This window comes from Diorhabda sublineata, chromosome 5, assembly GCF_026230105.1.
Source record: "Diorhabda sublineata isolate icDioSubl1.1 chromosome 5, icDioSubl1.1, whole genome shotgun sequence".
Lineage (NCBI taxonomy): Eukaryota > Metazoa > Arthropoda > Insecta > Coleoptera > Chrysomelidae > Diorhabda > Diorhabda sublineata.
The window spans coordinates 22572793-22592220 of record NC_079478.1 but is presented as its reverse complement, the minus strand read 5'-3'; the positions used below and the strand labels follow the sequence as shown (position 1 = coordinate 22592220).

General features: G+C 31.7%; 1 protein-coding gene across 1 annotated transcript in view; it reads left to right on the top strand.

The window, feature by feature from the left end:
• The window catches only part of LOC130444259 (neuropilin and tolloid-like protein 1), a 699554-nt gene that overhangs the window by 652322 nt on the left and 27804 nt on the right, over nt 1-19428 (top strand). Inside the window, exon 11 of the mRNA XM_056779324.1 lies at nt 13648-13911. Within this exon, the coding sequence (XP_056635302.1) occupies nt 13648-13911 (264 nt within the window). The remainder of the gene's footprint in view (nt 1-13647; nt 13912-19428) is intronic.

The window sequence follows — 19428 nt, the reverse complement described above, 5'->3', positions numbered from 1 at the left end:
GTTTACTCCAGCTAGCTCTTTTTTGGCTCAAGTTAGGTTATTTTAACTGGCCGATAGTTTGGGAAAAACATATTTTCCTACAAAGTAAGAAATTAAGAGCAACTCTTTATAGGTCCTCGTGGCTACCTTTGACCAGCGGCTGCTGATACCAAGATTGATCCACAGTGCCGGGGCAGCAACTGGGAGAAAGGGGCTAAGCTTAACGCAGATCCTTTGGAACCTTATTTCATGGACTAGGAGCAACGACCAATATGTTCAAACAAACAAAATTAGCACTGCTATATTTACCTACAATTTAGAGTTCACAACTAATTGAATCAAGAAATGTAAAACCTTCCATTACACTCAAATTCAAAGAAAATTGTGAAGACAGGGTAGAATCTCTTATTAAGAATATTAATAGGCTACTTATACAGGATATCATTAAAACGTATTTTAATTCATAATTCCTCCTCCATATATTGCATTTTGAAACTGTTTCCCATGACGATCATTAACTATTTCTATTTTATTCCTATTCAACTCTCTCCCCTCTTACACCTTGATTGATATAAATTTGAACCATTTCTCTTATTAATTCTTTGGTATGGTTTCACTTTTTGGAATATTCTTCTAATAATTACTAAAATGGTTATTATTAAACCGCATCCGCACTCACGAAATATGAATGTGGATCTGCTTAGCGGCTTCGGGGATCGGTTCCCAAAAATTGTCGGTATTTGTCCCGCAGACGTGAAGGGCGCGAACACGACAAGAACCACATTCGCATGCTGTGCAGTCGTTCAGTAGCAATTTCGATGGACGATTGTGTTTTCGACACCATGATTGTGCATACAGAAAGAGTACTGTGGGGAAATTACAAGACGTGCATAAGCCTCAAGAGCACAAATTATACTGTAAGACCGGCGCGAACCTGCAAGTGTAAACTGTTGGCACGCCATGATTCGCGTGCGACTGTGGATCGGTCATTATTGTATATGTATACTAACAAGTTCATTCGTTTCTAATTTAATACTAACTTAATTGCCCGACCTTGTGAACTGACTCAACTGGACTATATCTATAAATTTGAACCAATAAATGAAAATGAAATTATAAAATGGTCAATTTTTTTCAACCTTTATAGCGACCTTTGGAAACTTATGTTACACATAGAATAAAACGAAAAGAAGCCTCCTACAAAATTAAAATATTGAATTTAAAGACTAGCCTACTCCCTAGGCATATAAATCGTGCGTGCTATCATCCATTTCCAAATAAACTGTACTTAGTTAGATAACATTCCCTTAAGACATTATATTCTAATACAGAAAGTGACGGATCTCAATCTAAACGATTCGTTAATTTGTATTGAGTGGAAGTGAGACAACACTAAAATATTCAATACTTTCATGAATGATTAATATACAAATTTATTCACTACTATAATCCAATTTAGTTGAAGGAATGAATTTCAGATTTAGGATTTGCAGGAAGAGAAGCAAGAAGGATAAATGAACTTTAAACACTCTAATTTCAGAAGTTAAAGTACGATTAGAATCAAAATAGTCCAGTCCAGAACAAGGCTGCTCAAAATATTCATTCCAGTTTCCACTTTATTAAACTACGATCAAGTCAACATTATATAAAATTCATGCTTCGAAGTTGACTAACTAACTGGATGTATCGACGGTTATGTTGTAAATAAGGCCATATAAAAGTGAAATTCCAGCCTTCTACTTCTAAGAAGGTACGAAAATAATAAGGAAATTAAGTAAAACTAGAACAAACTATAGGCTAAAAGACAGAATATTTAACTTACTCGGTTTCTCAGTTTCTGGTATATAACTGTGCTATTTTTTGATTTATTACTACTCATCGTTTCCGACAGTCAATTTGATCCTTAACTTCGAATAGCTTGTAACAAATGGTTTTTGGTATATCACAAATTGAAAAGAATGTATGAATTTTTTAGTTTCTTATATCGGTATTAGATATTTATTTTGAGCATCTTTCCAATATCGCTTGTTTCCAATTACTAAAACTCATTTATCCTCATATTTATTTTTGTTAATTACCCATTTAGCTTTTCCTAACATCGATGTAACGTTTATTGGAGTGTTATTTGAGTTGTTTACAGATACGTGAAACATTTATTTTTATTAAAAAAATGTAATTAAATCACGAACATATTCGTGTGATGATTATATATAACTTCAACGTGAATCAAACCAGCAGCAGTGTGCCAATCTACTCTCTTTTTGACTTTTAGTGATGTAGCACCATTACGAAACACCATGTTTCGCTGATTTTCTACATTTAATCGTGGACGCACTTAGCTATAGATTTGCAAGATTGTCCTGTGGAATACGGTGAGATTGAGGGATAATTGTCATTAGTATATGAAAATTTGGCTGTCGAAAAGAGTTGTTCGCTTTGGATACCGCATAATTTGAAAATTGTTCAAAAAAAGCTCATGATGATTGGTGCAAAGAAATGCTGAAAAAAATTAATCGCGGTACTTCAAAAGACGTCTAGGAGATCGTGACAGGCCACTAATCGAAACAACAATCGATTGTATAGGTCTTTCAAGACAAGCCAAATCTAACAAAAGTTGTTCGCACACGAAGTAATTTAAAGCAAATGGTTGCCTGTTTTTGAAATAACTGGACATGTTGCCACCGTTCCATCAGAGCAACGTAGATTGGTCAATTCTTAATGGTAAATTAGCATATTATATTTGTCAGAAGTGTTTGAAAAAATCAGAGAAACCAATCGCAGAGGAAGAATCATTCTCAACCACGACAATGAGAGCTCTCATATATCAATTCAAACAAAAAAGTTTTTGAACAGTTGATACATGGAATTGATGGGTCATCCGCCATAAAGTCTTTGTTTGCACCCAATGATTTCTTCTTATTCCCGAAAATCGAAGATAAATTGCAAGGTCAACGTTTTTCTACACCTGAAGAAGCGGTTGATGCGTTCAAATCACATTTTTTGAAGGTACTTCAATCGGAATTGAAAAAAATGCTTCGACAATTGGTTCAATCGCATGCCTTGAAGCCATATTCAATTATAAATATTTTTTTATTTGTATATCTCAAAAAAGCATACATTTTCATTTTTCTTACGTAAGTCAAATTCCCCACCTAATATCACTGTCATCTAATATCACAAATAATTCAATAATTAATTTGAGTTCAGTTGTAGTGTCCTCAATGCCTCCTTGGTTAACTGAAATTCAGTCATCATACTTTAGGATATGCAGTCAAACATTGCTGACCATCGAATTAAGGTTAGAAAGACGGAACAGGCTATAAGTATATCAAAAGAAGGAATTTTCTATATACTTATCAGAGAATTATGCATGCGTAAACTATTTACGAGTTGGGTGAAAAAACTATTGTGACCTGTAACTGAAACCGATAATATTAAATCGGACCTTGTAGTAAAAGATACTTCGTTTGAAAAGTATTTAGAATACCTATCCAATTGTACTCTTTTCTTTTGTATTTACGATGTTCTTGATGGCTGGAATAAATAAACACTAAAATTTGAGTTTCGCTTCTAATTAATAAATATTTGATAATCTAGATAATATCTTACTGCAAAGTGTGTAGGAGCATCGTATCGTTCAATAGATGAGGCTCGACTATGCGTTTTTCGAAAATGCCTACCCAGTCATTTACTCTCATATAGTCTGGGTGTTGAAGAATTATAGTTTCACAAAATTCAGTGCTTTTGGTCGGAGTCGGTATTTGAAATTTGGTTAGGTTAGGTTAGGATTTTAATCCGTTGATCTAAGGATGCGGGTCGTGGATATTTCAGGTAAACGAAAAGGTTATTCGAGTACATAATGTAACTCGTGACAGATTCATTAGGATTATTATCTGGAATTTAGCACCTAATCCCATTTGTTGTTGAATTTTCAAATCCTCTAGGTTAGGTTGAGTTACCTAACCTAAATTCACAATTCTATAAATAATAATATAATAGAAATATTTCCAAAAATGACCGAGGGGAATACCATTTATTGGAGAATGATTTAAATAGTAACATAATTTCATTTCGATTCAGTTATTCACCATACATGGCGTTCACAATGAACATCATATTCCGTTGACCATATTAAGTGTCACTTACCGTTAGGTCCCATTAAATATTATTGGTTCTACTCACCTGGTGACGTCATCAATGCTCATAACGTCACTATTAGGAAAGCTCACATTTTACGCTCCAAATTTAATACTATTCTCACGAGGACTGGTTAAATGACCGTTTTTAAATCATCAACTGGAATTTCCTACATTCAACGTAACGGATTCGCCGTTAAACTTTACGAGTTTTTCTGATTTATACGCATAATACATTTTTCAATTTTCACTTATTTTTTTATTGTTAATTTTTTGAGCAAAAATCTGTGGTGTCTTACCTACCACGACCGGTCATTTGACCAGTATTACGATTTATACATTTTATTAATAGTTTCTCTCTAAAACTCAATGCCAAAATTATAAAGTCATTACAAACGAAAGTAATGTACTTCTGGTACGATTCTATTCGATTAATTGCCTTCAAGAAAGCAAAATGGTTAGGTTAGTGTTTATTGATATTTTTGTAGTTAGGACGGCATTTTCTGTAATAATTATTTCTTAAGCCTTTGCGTCTCTTTGTATCCAAATCTTTTTGTCTTTATCTTCAGTTAAACTTGCAAATTTTTGTTCGTTATTCACTATTGCATATAAACCATTGGCTTTAAAATAGAGTTTGGAAATTCCACATCTCAAACGATTCTGAGTTTGGCAGTTTTTCAATGTTTGAAATATTGTGAGTTTCATTTTTCTTAGCGAGCTGAGAAATAAATATATTATGTTCTAAAAAACTGCATGTGTTCTGCTTGAAATAAAAACAAAATATGAAAATACAAATTTAAAATAAAATAACATAAAAATTAACACAGTGGGTAGGCTGCTGGAGTCCCACTTATTCTCAGCGCTCCTGCTGGAATCCGTTACTAGGATTCCACATCTTTGAAAAACGATTTGAAACTAAAGAAGTGTTGTATGGGTGAAAAGCGGCTATTTAATTGAATCGTTGTTTGAAGAAAAAACCAAGGGTTGATGGATTTCTAATTAATTTTTATTGGGGATTGTCGTAACACAGCCTAATTGGAAGTATATTTTACTTGGAGACCGGTAGGAACCGGGTAATCTAGCTAATCACGAACCCACATTTTTTACCTTCTATAGCTTATTTTGCGAGCATTTCCTACCCAGAACGAGTTCCTTTTTCTAATTGTTTTACATTCAATATTGAAAATATAAGTTGTGAAAGACCGGTCTTTTGACCGGCCGCGATAGGAATAGGTATACGTCGGTTGGAATAGTGTTAATCAGTCTTAGTATAACCGTTCAGAAAAAAAAGGGGGAGGAGACTTTTGAGAAGCACCATTTTACACTAAATTGTTACGACTTTTGATATCTTTCAATTAAATTTTTTTAATTTTCTACAACAGAGCTTCTTTAATGAAGACCTAAATTGATGGTTATCTAAAATGTATACTGAAATATACTACATTGTCAGATTATTACTAAAAATGCTTTACTTATATTTCTGTACTCGGCAAAATAGTTACCACCGAGCTTTAAAATCTCACTTTCAAATACTGTATCCGTTAAGTATCGTATTTCTCCGTTTCTAACGTTACAATAACCGCACATCATACTATCTGGCCTAGTTATTTTCCTTCATTTGATTACAATTGATTATCCTAAGATCAAAATGTTTCTTCTAATAATTCTGGCGAAATGTCGAACCAAATTTTTGTAACGAATAATAGTATTTGTTTAGAAGAAACTGCTTCATTTAAGAATCTATACTGTTGTATCTTTCGATAAAACTAATTTAAACATTGTAGGTATTCCGATCTAAGACTGAAATCTAATAAACTTTGTTGATTCAAGTAGTAACGACAAAATAAATTCAATCGATTTACGTCCGGAATTGATGGAATTCATCGCTTGAGGGTTATAAAGTTTAAAAAAAAACTTGAAAACTATTTTTGAAAAATGATGCAGCATATGGAAGCTTTTAGTTTTTCTACACAAAGAAAAGACAACAATTCACATATTTACTGAAAGATGACATATTTGCTCATTCGGTTATTTTATATTATTTTCTGTTTGTATCAAATAACTTCCTTAAAATGTCAATGTGATGGTAATAAACTACAAAATATTAATATACAAACAGTTTTATAATAAACATTTTATGTATGCCATTAAGCTTTCATATAGAATCAATTATCTTCCATTCTTTCTTATCCATTACTTTCCGTCTTATTTCATTCCATTCAATATTTCGTTATATAGCTGTTATATTAACTTTCACATTTCACAATGTTTATCAGGTCTCTTGTCACTCTTCGTCCAAAATATCCCCAAACCATTCGTATACGTCACAAGTAGATTTCTTGGTCCAAAAAATATGAATCACAGCACGTTCTTGCGCCTCACAAGGCTAACAGGGGCCAATATTCAAACATAAACACTGAAGAAATTATTCACAATTAAAGAATAAATCAGCTGGTACTAGCAAGTTTTAACTTGTATTTACCTACAAAATATAATATGCACTCATATAAAGTGAAAAAATAACGGACACTATTATTTTTGGTATGTGAGACAACGTGTCGACCTTTTTATGACGATATGAAAGAGTGAGCACAAATCTTTGACCGGTAGTGTATATTAATAGACTTTTTTTGTTCAATTCTAATTTTCTTTTCTGCCAATATCTTGATCATATGAGTTAAGCTTTCAAGCTTTTTTACAGAATATTTCATATTTGTTTGTCAACTTTACTATAGGGTTCTCTACTTTTGGGATATTTTAAGTATCATTAAGTAAAGTACGAAAGGCTACCGTAGGGTACTCAAGCTAACAAACCTTCTAATTGTTGAGTATTCTTCTTCGTGCATTATATGGAGCAGTCTTCTAGATAACAAAGAGTCAATTAGGACGACAATTTGCATTGTAGAGATCGGCTCAGAATGCTAGACTCTATTCCCATTGTTACATATTTAAATAATCTTTCTATAATATCTGGTATTCTATATCTATATCCTAGTCTTATCTCTCCATTTACCAAAAACTTTAACTTTTTCATAGCTGGTTTTGTTTATGGGAAAAATATTTCTAATATTCATGATCTTTTGATCTCTTTAGCTATTTCCTCCCGTTTTGCTCACCTTATATGAACTGATTGATTTCTGTATATATCTGCAACTATATCAATTTTTTTTGTCAATACCAATATTTGATTTAATCGATCAGTTGGCTTCATGAACACTACCTGTTTGTTAAAACTCCACTATATAGGGCAATTGGAGTATCTCTCATTAGAAATGCGTTCCGCCAATTAAAAATTATAGTTTATGACTCAACATATTCTCCTCCATGGCAATCCTAAAAATCTGAAGCAAGAACTTTTCCAGCAAATTTCCGACACAAAACTTCTTAGGTCTTGGAGAACCAGAGTTTCGCTTGCAGTCCAATTTTTCATGGTCGCATACGAAGGATATACAAGATATATTACCAAGACGTAATAAGCCCGTAGCTAAACCAGTGAGTGCATCTACCCGAGATCACTCTTACCAACAATGACTAAAAAATTAGAATGTATGTTGGAATAAGGCAACTAAACAATCTCGATAGCTCGGGTTCTTGGAAAAAAACTTATATACTAAAGAGGGTGAACGAATAGCTTTCGGGGCATTCAGAAACCGTCAGCTTGTCGGAAGATTCTTACACTCTTATCTCTGCTGATGTTTCTATTATTGTCATTTAAAACCATCAAATATAACAGCCACAAGATACTCGTAAAGCATAAAAATGATAGACAACTAGGTATTAGTAAAGAAGACATAAAAGGCAAGCATACTTAATTTCCAGCTAAACAGACAGAATACGTTTGTAGGCATGCAAAGATCAAAGGAGAATCGCGAATATTTCGATGCTATGCGTAAGTTGATATTGCAAGATAGTTATGTGACATACCGTCATATTGAGGCATACTTGGATATCAATTCAATATTCCACAAATATTTGGCTGTTAAAAAGATTTATTTGCGTTGGATATTGCATAATTCGACAAATCCAACAAAAGTTGGTCACGCACGAAGCACTTGGAATCATATATTCGCCTGTTTTTTGTGATAACTGGACATGTCAGCTCCGTTCAATTAGAGTAAGGTGGAAGAATGGTCATTTGTTTGCCAGCAGTGTTCGAAAAAATCTGGGTAACCAATTGCAGAGGATGAATCATTCTCCACCATGACAATGCGAGCTCTCACACATTTCTTCAAAAAAAAACGTTTTTGACCAGTCAAAACATGGAATTTATCTGTCATCTACCATACAGTCCTTGGTTGACACTCAATGATTTCTTATCATTCCCGCAGATTAGAAATAAATTGCGAGATCAACGGTTTTGTACACTTGAAGAAGCGGTTGATGCGTTCAAATAACATGTTTTGGAGGTACCTCAATCGGAATAGAAAGAAGGCTTCGAAGGTTCAAACGCATGCCCAAGTGTATTGATCTTAATCCTTAGTTAATTTTAGTATTATAAATGTGTAAATATGGATGTTTGTTACGTTTTCACGCAAAAACTACTTGACGAATCATCATGAAACTTTGTACACATATCCTGGGAGTTACTAGAAGTAACATAGTATATTTTTCTTTAAAAAATTATTTTTTACAAAAATAAAAAACTTGTCAACAAATATCAACATTTTGCTACCATATAACATACTATAGTGAAAGTTCAAACGCTAAATAATATATTATCGACGTACGATATTACCGACGGTCAAGTCAATATCTATTTAATTTACACATCCAATTCAATTGACAAAAATGTCAGCTGTTTGGAATTTTTGAGGTTAGGTACCATTGTTATTTTCAACTGTCACTATTTTAAAAATGCCTCGGAAGCGTAAATCTACATTATCTAAAAACTCGTCACGGACCCGTACAACAAAAGTTGCACGAAATCAAGAATCTTCGGTTCATGCATAGCTGAGAAGACAACAGCAAGCAAGGCGACAAAGTGATTTGAGAGCTTCTGAAACACCTCTTCAAACCCAACGTCGTTTAGATAGACATGCTCAGCAGCGGGTAGTTAGAAGAGTGATAGAAACGCCAGAACAATCACAGGCTAGGAGAATTTTTTTGAGCAGAAATAGACACCAGGCGTCGTAGAAATTTCATGTGTAACGGGTATTTAATGATACTGGATTTCAATATGATCCAACAATGGAATTTCACAATCATCCTCTAATTATTATTGGCTCAATGAATAAAAAATGTCAATATTTCAATGCACTCAAATGGAAAGATGAAACTCCTGGAATTTTATCATATTGATATATTTCTATTATAATGATTTCTAATACTTATTCAATGGAGCGAAGCCGCGGGTAAAAGCTAGTAGTTAATATTTTGAGAAACAAAAAAGCCATATCCAATTATAAATATAAGTTTTTATTCGTCTATCTTAACTTAACTTAAGTAGTAACCCTCGTATATCCGCAGCACAGTACCCATTCTTAGGAACAAAATATTTTAAAATGAATATTTCATAGTTTGATGATGATAGTAATTGTAAAATTAGTAAAATTAATAAAGAAATATGAAGATAAATAATTTATATATTAGATATAATATCCTTATAAAATAAACCCACAATAACAGTAAAAATAATTTATGACAGATGTCCACGTCTACTTTTAAGTTGGAAAACTCCTTAAACAGATATACGAGTAGTACAGTAATTAGCAGAATATGAAATGTGAACGTTATCAGTGGAAAACAACTATTCAGATAAACTTAATTTGTGAGGTTTTGTGGTATGTTCCATACAAAGCAACAATATTCAGCTACATCATAATGGAGGTGCACTGTGCGTTTGAGGTCAGGCAAAACTCAAATAATATACTTCTTAAGAAGTATTGTGGAAGGCGTAGTTTTATCTATCCCCTAATATACATTATGTAAACTAAGATGACGCTTGACAACACCGGCCTAATAAAACTTGCCATCACTCAATGAAGATATATGAATATCGATGAGATAGGAAGAGCTTAGCAGCCGGATGTGTAGTTAACGTTTGAAAAACACTTATAAGTGAATGAACTGCATTTGTACTGGAATAGCTTATATGCCTAATACTTGAATAAGGAAATTCCCATGACGAGAGATTTATTTGAAGATTTGTCGTCAGTGTTTTCCAGGATGATCATTTCTCTACCCTATCTTCGTGGAGATTTTAGTTAATGATTGAAATGGACCGAGCTGATGAAATAATAGCTATATAGATACATGAAGTTATGCCATTAAGGTTTATGAATTTATACATTCAATATATGTCATAGTTTTAGGAAGTAAAAATGAAAAAATAACTAATTTAGTATATTTGAGATGACATTGATCATTCTTAACAATTTGAAATTATCGTAAAATCAACCATATCCCAATATATTGCAAAATTTCTATAAATCGTAAGAGATAATTGGCCTTTATATATTTGAAACTCGTTTACACACAGACATGGAAGCCAAACTAGTTGTCGACATACAAAGAAACAGTCAATTAACGTTGATGCTACATTTTCACATACTAAACATTATTAAAGAGAAAACTCAAAAATTATTGAAGAAATTACTTGTTACTGTTTGCCCTGCCTGCTATAAACTCAATGTACAATCCCTTGTCACAATTCATTCCCATATAACTTCTCAAATGGAAAAAAAATTGGGACTTTTTTTCACTCAAAAAACTTTGAAAATGTGGCAGCATTGATATATGTTTCAAATTACTCATTTATATATTTCCATGGATTCCTTTGGGATAACATGTTACAATGTATTTAGTCAGTCCTCAATGATCGTTATCAGCATCTTACTGACAAATTAATATTCCATCCGCATTATCCGTTAGTATTAATTATTCATAGAATTGTATAGAGTGTTACTTTGCTGATAGATCCTTCCTAACACGGTCAGATCATTGTGGTATACATCTTCTGAATAGATAATTTGCTCGTTCAATGAATGTATTGCTGCAAATTTTGATATAGACGCTAACATCAATATTTAATCCTTTAGTCTGGAAATCATTCAGTTTCAAACCATATTAGTCCGTCATTAGCTTTTGTCTCACATTTCCATTTGTTATCCATATAGAATTACTAAAGAAAAATTTTTTAGAATGAATAATTATAGATTCTATTTAAATGGTGTGATTTCTTATAGAAAATTTTTTTGTATTTGCCTTCAGCAACATTCACTTAAAACCTTACATCAACAGAAAGAAGATGATGATTTGGGACATGTATTTTAATGATTACTAAATATAAGTTATATCATACAAAACACACACGTGAGAAAGCACATAGGAGGACTGATATAAGAACAAAAACATGAGGTAAAATGAAAAGGAAAGTTTCTGTAAATTTTCTCTTTTAATCAATGTCACTATTAAGAACATGGAACAATAACTATGAACTGTTTTAATTACCTCAATAAAAAGGAACAGTTCATTATTCCAGCAAAGTCCAAAAGACATTAATTTTCTGACATTTTCACCAAAAAATTTCTCTATTTGACATTTTCTGTAAAAATTAGAGACTTTCCAAATCTACTCGACAATTTTGAATTAATGTCTCATTGTTTCTCAAAATTGTTTCTAGTTTTCAGCCTTTTCCTATGTTTTCTATGCTTTATGTGTTCGCTACCTGTTGACTACGACTTCATCTCAACAAAATATTTCTTGAACAATGTACACATAGGAAAACTAGATTGCATTATAGTGATTATTGTATATTATATTAGCATTAGACTCATTATCTCGTATTGTGATGTACTTTTAAGCACCAAACCACTCAAACAAATATTTACTATTTCGAACTACGAAATATTGACCACTTTACAACCGCCGATTATGATTTAAATAGAACAATAACTGGAAAAATAAATAGACAACACGACACATGTGTAATAAACATGACTCCATACTGTAATGTTTTTCTTATTTATTTATATGATTCCTATTAATGGGCTTAATTAATAAACACTGACAGTTACTTTCTTAATTTATTTAAATTGTACACACTACTCAATTTATTTAAATTTTTCTATTTCTTTGCTAATTCGTTCCATTCACTACGACTATTTATTATGAACTGAACTGAGCTGCGCTACAAAAACTTATTTATATAACACAAATATAATTCTTCAAACTTCAAACTAGAACATAAAAAAACAAATAATTAAGTATAAGTAAGTAATAATTAAGTAAACCACCCTAGAAATTATCCAAAAGAAACAATGTAAATAAACCGCTTGCGGATATAAAAATAACCTTCTTCCTCTTTCAATTGGACCAGGTACTGTTCAATCCCGTATGTTTGTTCCTATTCCTGGATCTTCCGGAGATACTGAACTACAGCTCTCGTATCACCTCTTTGGTGGTTTGCCTACAGGTCTGCGTGTGTTCGTTCTTTGAGTTTTAGCCCACTTCACCCATCTGTCTTCGGGCATTCTTTCTACCTAATCCTTTCAGAATCTTTTTCATGCACGGACCCATTTCACCACATCCTGTACGCCCAATTCTTCTTTTATGTCATCACTCCTTATTCATCTAGACTGGACCGGCTCTAAGGCGGAGACACGTTCGTAACAATACGGAAAACCAATCGTGAGATCAGGCTTCAGACGAAAATGGATTTCTACCCACATTTCTTAAGTAACCTATTTACTTCTTAACCGGAGTATATGTGCATGAGCAGAAATTTTCAGTCAATGTTTTTGCATATTTTATTTCTGCCTTTGTGTAAATGTGATTACAAAATAAAGCGTTTTACTCTTATTCTGACAAATCTATATTTCATTTATATTGGTCTGATGGGCGAATATTGGTGTGAAGAAACTTCTTTTTCTTCATATCCATACAAAGATAAAATGAACGTTTAGTGCACTCAACTACTCTTGGGGGAAGTTCATTTAAAGTCTGGGGAGTAATTTTAAATCAATACTACTTGGTATAAATCGTGTGACTTACGCTCCTTAAAAGAGTCAAATATAAAAACAAATACTTGTATCAGTTTTCAAAACAAATTTGTATGAAATTTCACGGCCAGTGATTGAGCAAAATTATGAAAAATAGTAACAATTTTGCTTTTCTTAAAAGCTCATTATCGTGAATACAGATGATATTACGAAAAAGTGATGTTTTATTTTGTTATTGAAAAAGTTTGTAAAATGAGCGAAGGGAATTGAACAATTTCACGAAAAAAATAAAGTTTTGAAGTGTCATACGTATACTGCCTTATATTGATGATAAAATTTGGAAAGACGTTTAATTTCATAACACATTTTAATATTCAAATAAATAGAAAAATTTATTAAAATTGCTTTCAATACATCTTCACTTAAACAATCACTTTGAACACATTGAATTGATTGGCAGTTGTACAAAAATTTTCTACTGAGCAAACCCGAGCAAACCTGAATCATTTCTGAGTTTTTTGCATTTCCACATATTCTGAAAACCTATTTATTTATTGTTATTTGATTTCACAGTTTTACTGTTAATTTTTCAGGAATATATTCGTCAAAGCCGTGAGCAGCAACTCAATGAATTAGAAAAACAGGACAACGGCGACAAAAGATCGTCGAAGTCTCGTTCGCGGAGTCATAGTTCACCCAGTGTTGATTCATCTAATAGATATGACGCCGACATTAATGTTGCTACATCCGTAGCTCCGTGCTACGTTCCAGGCGGCGACGTCCTTCCAATTCTGATCAGGAATGAACACAGTATGAGCCCTTCAAACGGGGACGCTTACAATACCAATATCTATACAGTAAGTTTATACTGAGTGCAAAAATCTTAATTTTACAAATTTGAGAAAAAATAAATCACATTTGTAGATATAAACAATATGTTATGTAATAAGAAGAATTCAATAAAGGTATTTTATGCTATGCAAGGGTAACACGATATGACTGATTTTTGAAATTGTGAATGTTTCATTTCATTAACTTATACTTTTTGAAATCGAATTTAAATAATTTAAAAAAAAGGATCGCTACATAGAAGTTATCTCACTAAAAAAAAACAGAGAACAGTTTTTATTTAAGAATCATTTATCATGGAACGATTTAGAATATGTAGAAAGTATGTTAGTGATCGCTCTTACATATGACTCAAAATTCCCAAAGCTCTCTAGCTCAATCAGGATTGGTTTCGAATCGGAATAAGGTTGTTCGTTTGTGTGAGGATTACTAAATAATAGTATAGAAATGGGGCGCTAATAAACAATCTATCCCCGGAAAGGTGAGGGGTAAAAAATTTACGATTCTAATTTTTGTTTTAGCACTGCTTGACAATAAAATAATTTCTACTATAATTTAAGCTTCGAAAAATCAAGCATACCTCAGAAATCTTCTGAAATACTTTTCTCTCGTGTAAAATGGCAAATATGGCAAAAAAGTCACTTAAAACTGACATCCAGGCCGATATATATATATATATATATATATATATATATATATATATATATATATATATATATATATATAAATAAAAATTCACACTTGACTCATTACTACAGGCTTGTCACTGATGAGTGATAATTGAATAAAAGTAAGTTGTGACCTTCAGATTAAATGTTAAGTTCTACTAATTCCCATCATATAACTGTGCATTTATCAATACGTTTTCGAAATTATCCAAAAGCTGCCAGTACTACCTCATCTCTCATAATGTTTGTTTGATAAACTATTCGTATCACTTTTTCTATACGAATAAATCCAATATTGTAGTCTGGTCAACATGCCACACTGATTCTCCCAAATCACCTTTAACCCAACTGATTATTCAGCCAATCAGTAATACTTTGAATATGAAGTGCAGATGTCATGTTAATATAAATGAGTTTGTGGAATAGTTAGAAGTTCCTAGATAATCTCTTGCAGAAATAAGTCACTATGCTGATTCAATGCAGAAAGGTTTGATGATTTCTAGCTCGTATGAAATAGCACAAGATACATTATCTTTTTTGAAATACTGCCTTCTAGCTTTAATAACGTAATGTGGATTACTTTTGCTGTTTTGGAAAAGCGGAACACCATTTGCGATGAAAATACTTTCGTCAGAAAAACCTTTTAATATATGAAAATTTAAGTTTTATAACATTAAACAGAAACGTCAACAGAAGTCTTAGTATCCTGCCCTATTTTGATTCCATAGGACCATATCTAGTAACCTAATCACCCTCAAATCATGGTGTGATTCTAATCTTCTCTGTCTCAACGTTTCTAAAATTAAAGCTTCATCATACAAAAACCCTTTTCTATTATAAATAACACCGTTGACATCTGTAAAAATTGTAGGTGTTATTGTGGACAATTCCTTGAAATCAGAATTACATATTTCCGCCTTATCTAAAAAATTAAATTCCTCCTGTTTTGCGCTGAGATCAGTTTCCAAAGAACTGAACTTATCCACATACTTAACAGTTTATTATGCCCCTATTGAGTCGCATGTCCGATATGCCCTTCCCTTCTGTGTACTTTGGGTGTGGCTCAATTTGAGAGAATCCTTAAAAAACAAAAGAGAGGTGTTAGAAATTAATTCGGACCAAACAGCAGGGACTTCTTTAGAAGACCTTTACCTACTTCACTCCACGTTCGGAATTAGTTGAGGGCTCAATATTTTACAATACAAAAAAACGTCTATTCTGTAAACAATTCCTATTCTAATAATATTCAATACCGGGCATACTGCATACTGGTTCAATTTTGATATGAACTTATATAATAATTATTACTGCATATTGAATATTTCTTCAATATATCTTCATTTAGTTATTTTTGTGTTTGTTCTGCAGTTGTCAAAAGCTTTATTCTGCATATTCTAACAATTTTTTGAAAGTACTCGTAAAGCATTTCCCTCTTCACTTTATAAATTCTCTAGTAATGTGTTTAATTATATTAGTAATCACATTTCGGGATCTGCACCTTTTGAATGTGAAGCAAGTTCCTAAATCAGTTTTGGCATAAGGTTTTGTATTTTTTTTAAGATGAATACTTCCTATCTGAAGTGAGGAATGCTGACGAAACGTCTAGCAGTACTTTTGTTCATAGGAGTTTTTGGATACCACTGAACATATTTATTGTTCTTTTACCGATTATTTTGCATTAAATCCATAGACTTTCTCCTCTCATATCAACATTGCATTTAAAACAATTTAAATCTTATAAACTATAGCTTAACAAATCACTTTAACAAATTAATATTGTTTTGGATAAGACTTTGTTTTCCCAGGACGGTCTATGTTACAAATATCAGTTTTTAATTTGGGATATAAACTTCAAAAATAAAAATTTATGGTTTATATTATATTTATATATTTTGAAGTTTGTTAAAGAAATCTATTCGCTCCGTGTGTGACTGCAGCGCCACAGTGAATATGAACTACGGGAGGCTATCAGAGCATGTTTTATTACGTTTTTCAATAGTAAACAGAAAAATTTTGGAAAAAAAGTATGATAAATAGTGATAAATTAGTCGTTAAAAATAAACGTGACAATTTATTACTTACTACAATTTTATAATTATCTTGAGAAGCCAAAAACACAAGTATGTATAATGATAAAATATATAACAGTATCCAGCAAACATATATGAGGTTAAGTTGCTTTAAACTGTTTTTTCAATGGGATAAGGAAATATTTGCTTAATTAATTGATTTTTTCATCATTTTTAGTTAAGCCAAAGAAATAGATATTATTATAAAAACAGGATTTCAGTCATCAAATAAAATTTCAACCAGAAACTATGACCAAGGGTAAAAATGTTGTTCTTGCTGGACATGTGAGAGAAACTGAGGAACATCGACGAAACTTTGACAGCTTTTTAATAAAGTCTCTGATAATTTAGATACTAGTAACAAAGAAGATGAAAGTACATGAAAAACTAAGCTATACTGGAAATGATCTTGTAAATATTTTAATATAATAATTTATTTTCTATGATGTATAATGGTGTAAAAGTCAATACATTATTTTTATAATTAGTTACTGAAAAAACAATATTTATTAAGTGACTAAAAACTAAAAAGTGTTATTTTGTGTTACAATAATGTCTATTTAAAAGAATTTTATTATTCGTTACTAATTTGTTAGTTATCAACAAGTTTAAAAGAATATAACTGTTTATTACAATAAGTTTAATTATTAATTTTATTAAAATCGTACAGTATATTTAAAATTTCTTACAAATTTTCGTTTGTATTATCACAAGTACTTAAATAACAATTTTCATGAGTAATAAAATAGTTTCCATCCCTCATTTTCAGGATCTTTTTTATCAGAAATAATTGGAGGCTGTAAATTTACCAAAACACAACAAATATGCAAAATATCGTCAATGCAGTGCAACATATGTTGTGGAATTTTAAGCAATATATGATAAGTCCTTAACCGCATAATTCTTTTAACGTGAATCCTAACCCTTGCAACACTGTATGTCTGTTGAGTTGAAAATTCACTTTTCTTCTCTAGAAAAGGTGGCATAACCATTTGCACTTTCTTCCCACTTGCGTCAATCACTGTTCTAATTTCTGGAAAACCTTTGTCAGCCAAAACAATGTCATCATCTTCCAATAAATACAACAACCCTGATTCTATTGTACACTGAGAATCTGATTTCCGTCCTCCAACTACGTCAGATCTTAAGGATATAAAACCTCCAAGAGGTATGCCAATTAGAACTTTGGCCATGAAATTCTTTTTGTATTGTGAGTACGTAAAAACATCATTACCAACACTTGTAGGAATATCTATTCGAAATTCAGTGCAATCAATTATGACCATGGTGTTATTATAATCAGGTAGGAAACAATCAGGCATAGTTTCTTGCACTGCGTCAATATCTGGCCAAAATACTAAATTTCTTATCGCACTAGCAAGATGTTGTAAGATCTCAAAAAAAATTGTTGAAATTGTTGTTCTATGAACACTAAATAATACACCGAGTGCCGAAAATGTTAATCCAGTTTTAATTTTCATTAAAAAAATTAATAGTCGGTCTTTTTCGATACAATGTACTTTCATGACGTTGGTGTACATATTCTAGTCAATAAAAAATCAAAATTAGGGAATTAGGGATCCTTTGTGATCGATGCGAATCCATTGAAGAGTTTATTATCCAAAAGTTTTTTGATCAGTACCACATTCTTTATTAACAAATTTTTTATTACTAATATATATTTTTATCGGCCTAGTATCATCAACTATTTCTGTCTGAGTTTCAACATAACAGAAATCATGTGTAACATACCGAGTGCAAATAAACATTGGAGAATTGAGATCAGAATTTGAATAAAAATCAACTTGACACTTTTGGTCAACTTTTAGAGACACAATCAGAGGATTATCATATTCATTTATCATTTCTTCTAATACAGTGAGCTCGAAACTTGATTTTGAAGGTGATGTTATTTTCATCCGCCGATTCAGAAACGATTGTATTTGTATCTGAAATTATTATTATGTTATAAATATTGATCTAGTTTTACTATATCATTTTTACCTGTTCACGACAGAAGATTCATTTATTTTGCGAGACCTGTAAATTGGAGGAAATATTGTTGGAATGTAGCTAGGACTCAACTCCTCATATGATATTTTACCTCCAATAAAATGATCACTACAAATATAATCATATGCCTTGGGAATCCACGGTGATCTATCGACGTTAAAAATTATATTTTTTATTAATTTTATCAGTTTTGATTAAACTGTTGGCAAAATAAAAAAATTTTCACTGTAATCAATTTTTCTTTTAATCATTACATTTTTATAATATTAAAATTTATTCATTTATAAATTTTAGTTTAACTTTTTTATAACAGAATTCTAGAAAAATGATTGACTTCTACTAAACTTAACAATTTTACAAAGATCTACAATACTTCGAATTATTATTTTTGTTAACAATAAGGTTATGATACTACTTACTTAAACCTTTTAATTGCAACTATCCACCGATTCCGTTGATTTATTTTTCATGTAGCGGTTGGAAATTTATAAAATTTGCACTTACTTTTTCCGCTAGTATTTTTACAATTCACTACACAACAACTCTGGTGACCCATTTTTATTTAATTTATTATAATTAAAACAAACAAAAAATTTTAACGTGGATTTGTTTATAATTTCGGTTATAATAGCCTCCCGTAATGCTCAAAGTGACCACTGCGAACGCTTCAGTCGATTTAATTTCCCCTACCATGCCTTCCCTCACAGCGAATATGAGGATTCTAAGCAACTTATCTAAATAGTATTTTGTCACATGAAACTCACTTAACTGTGGA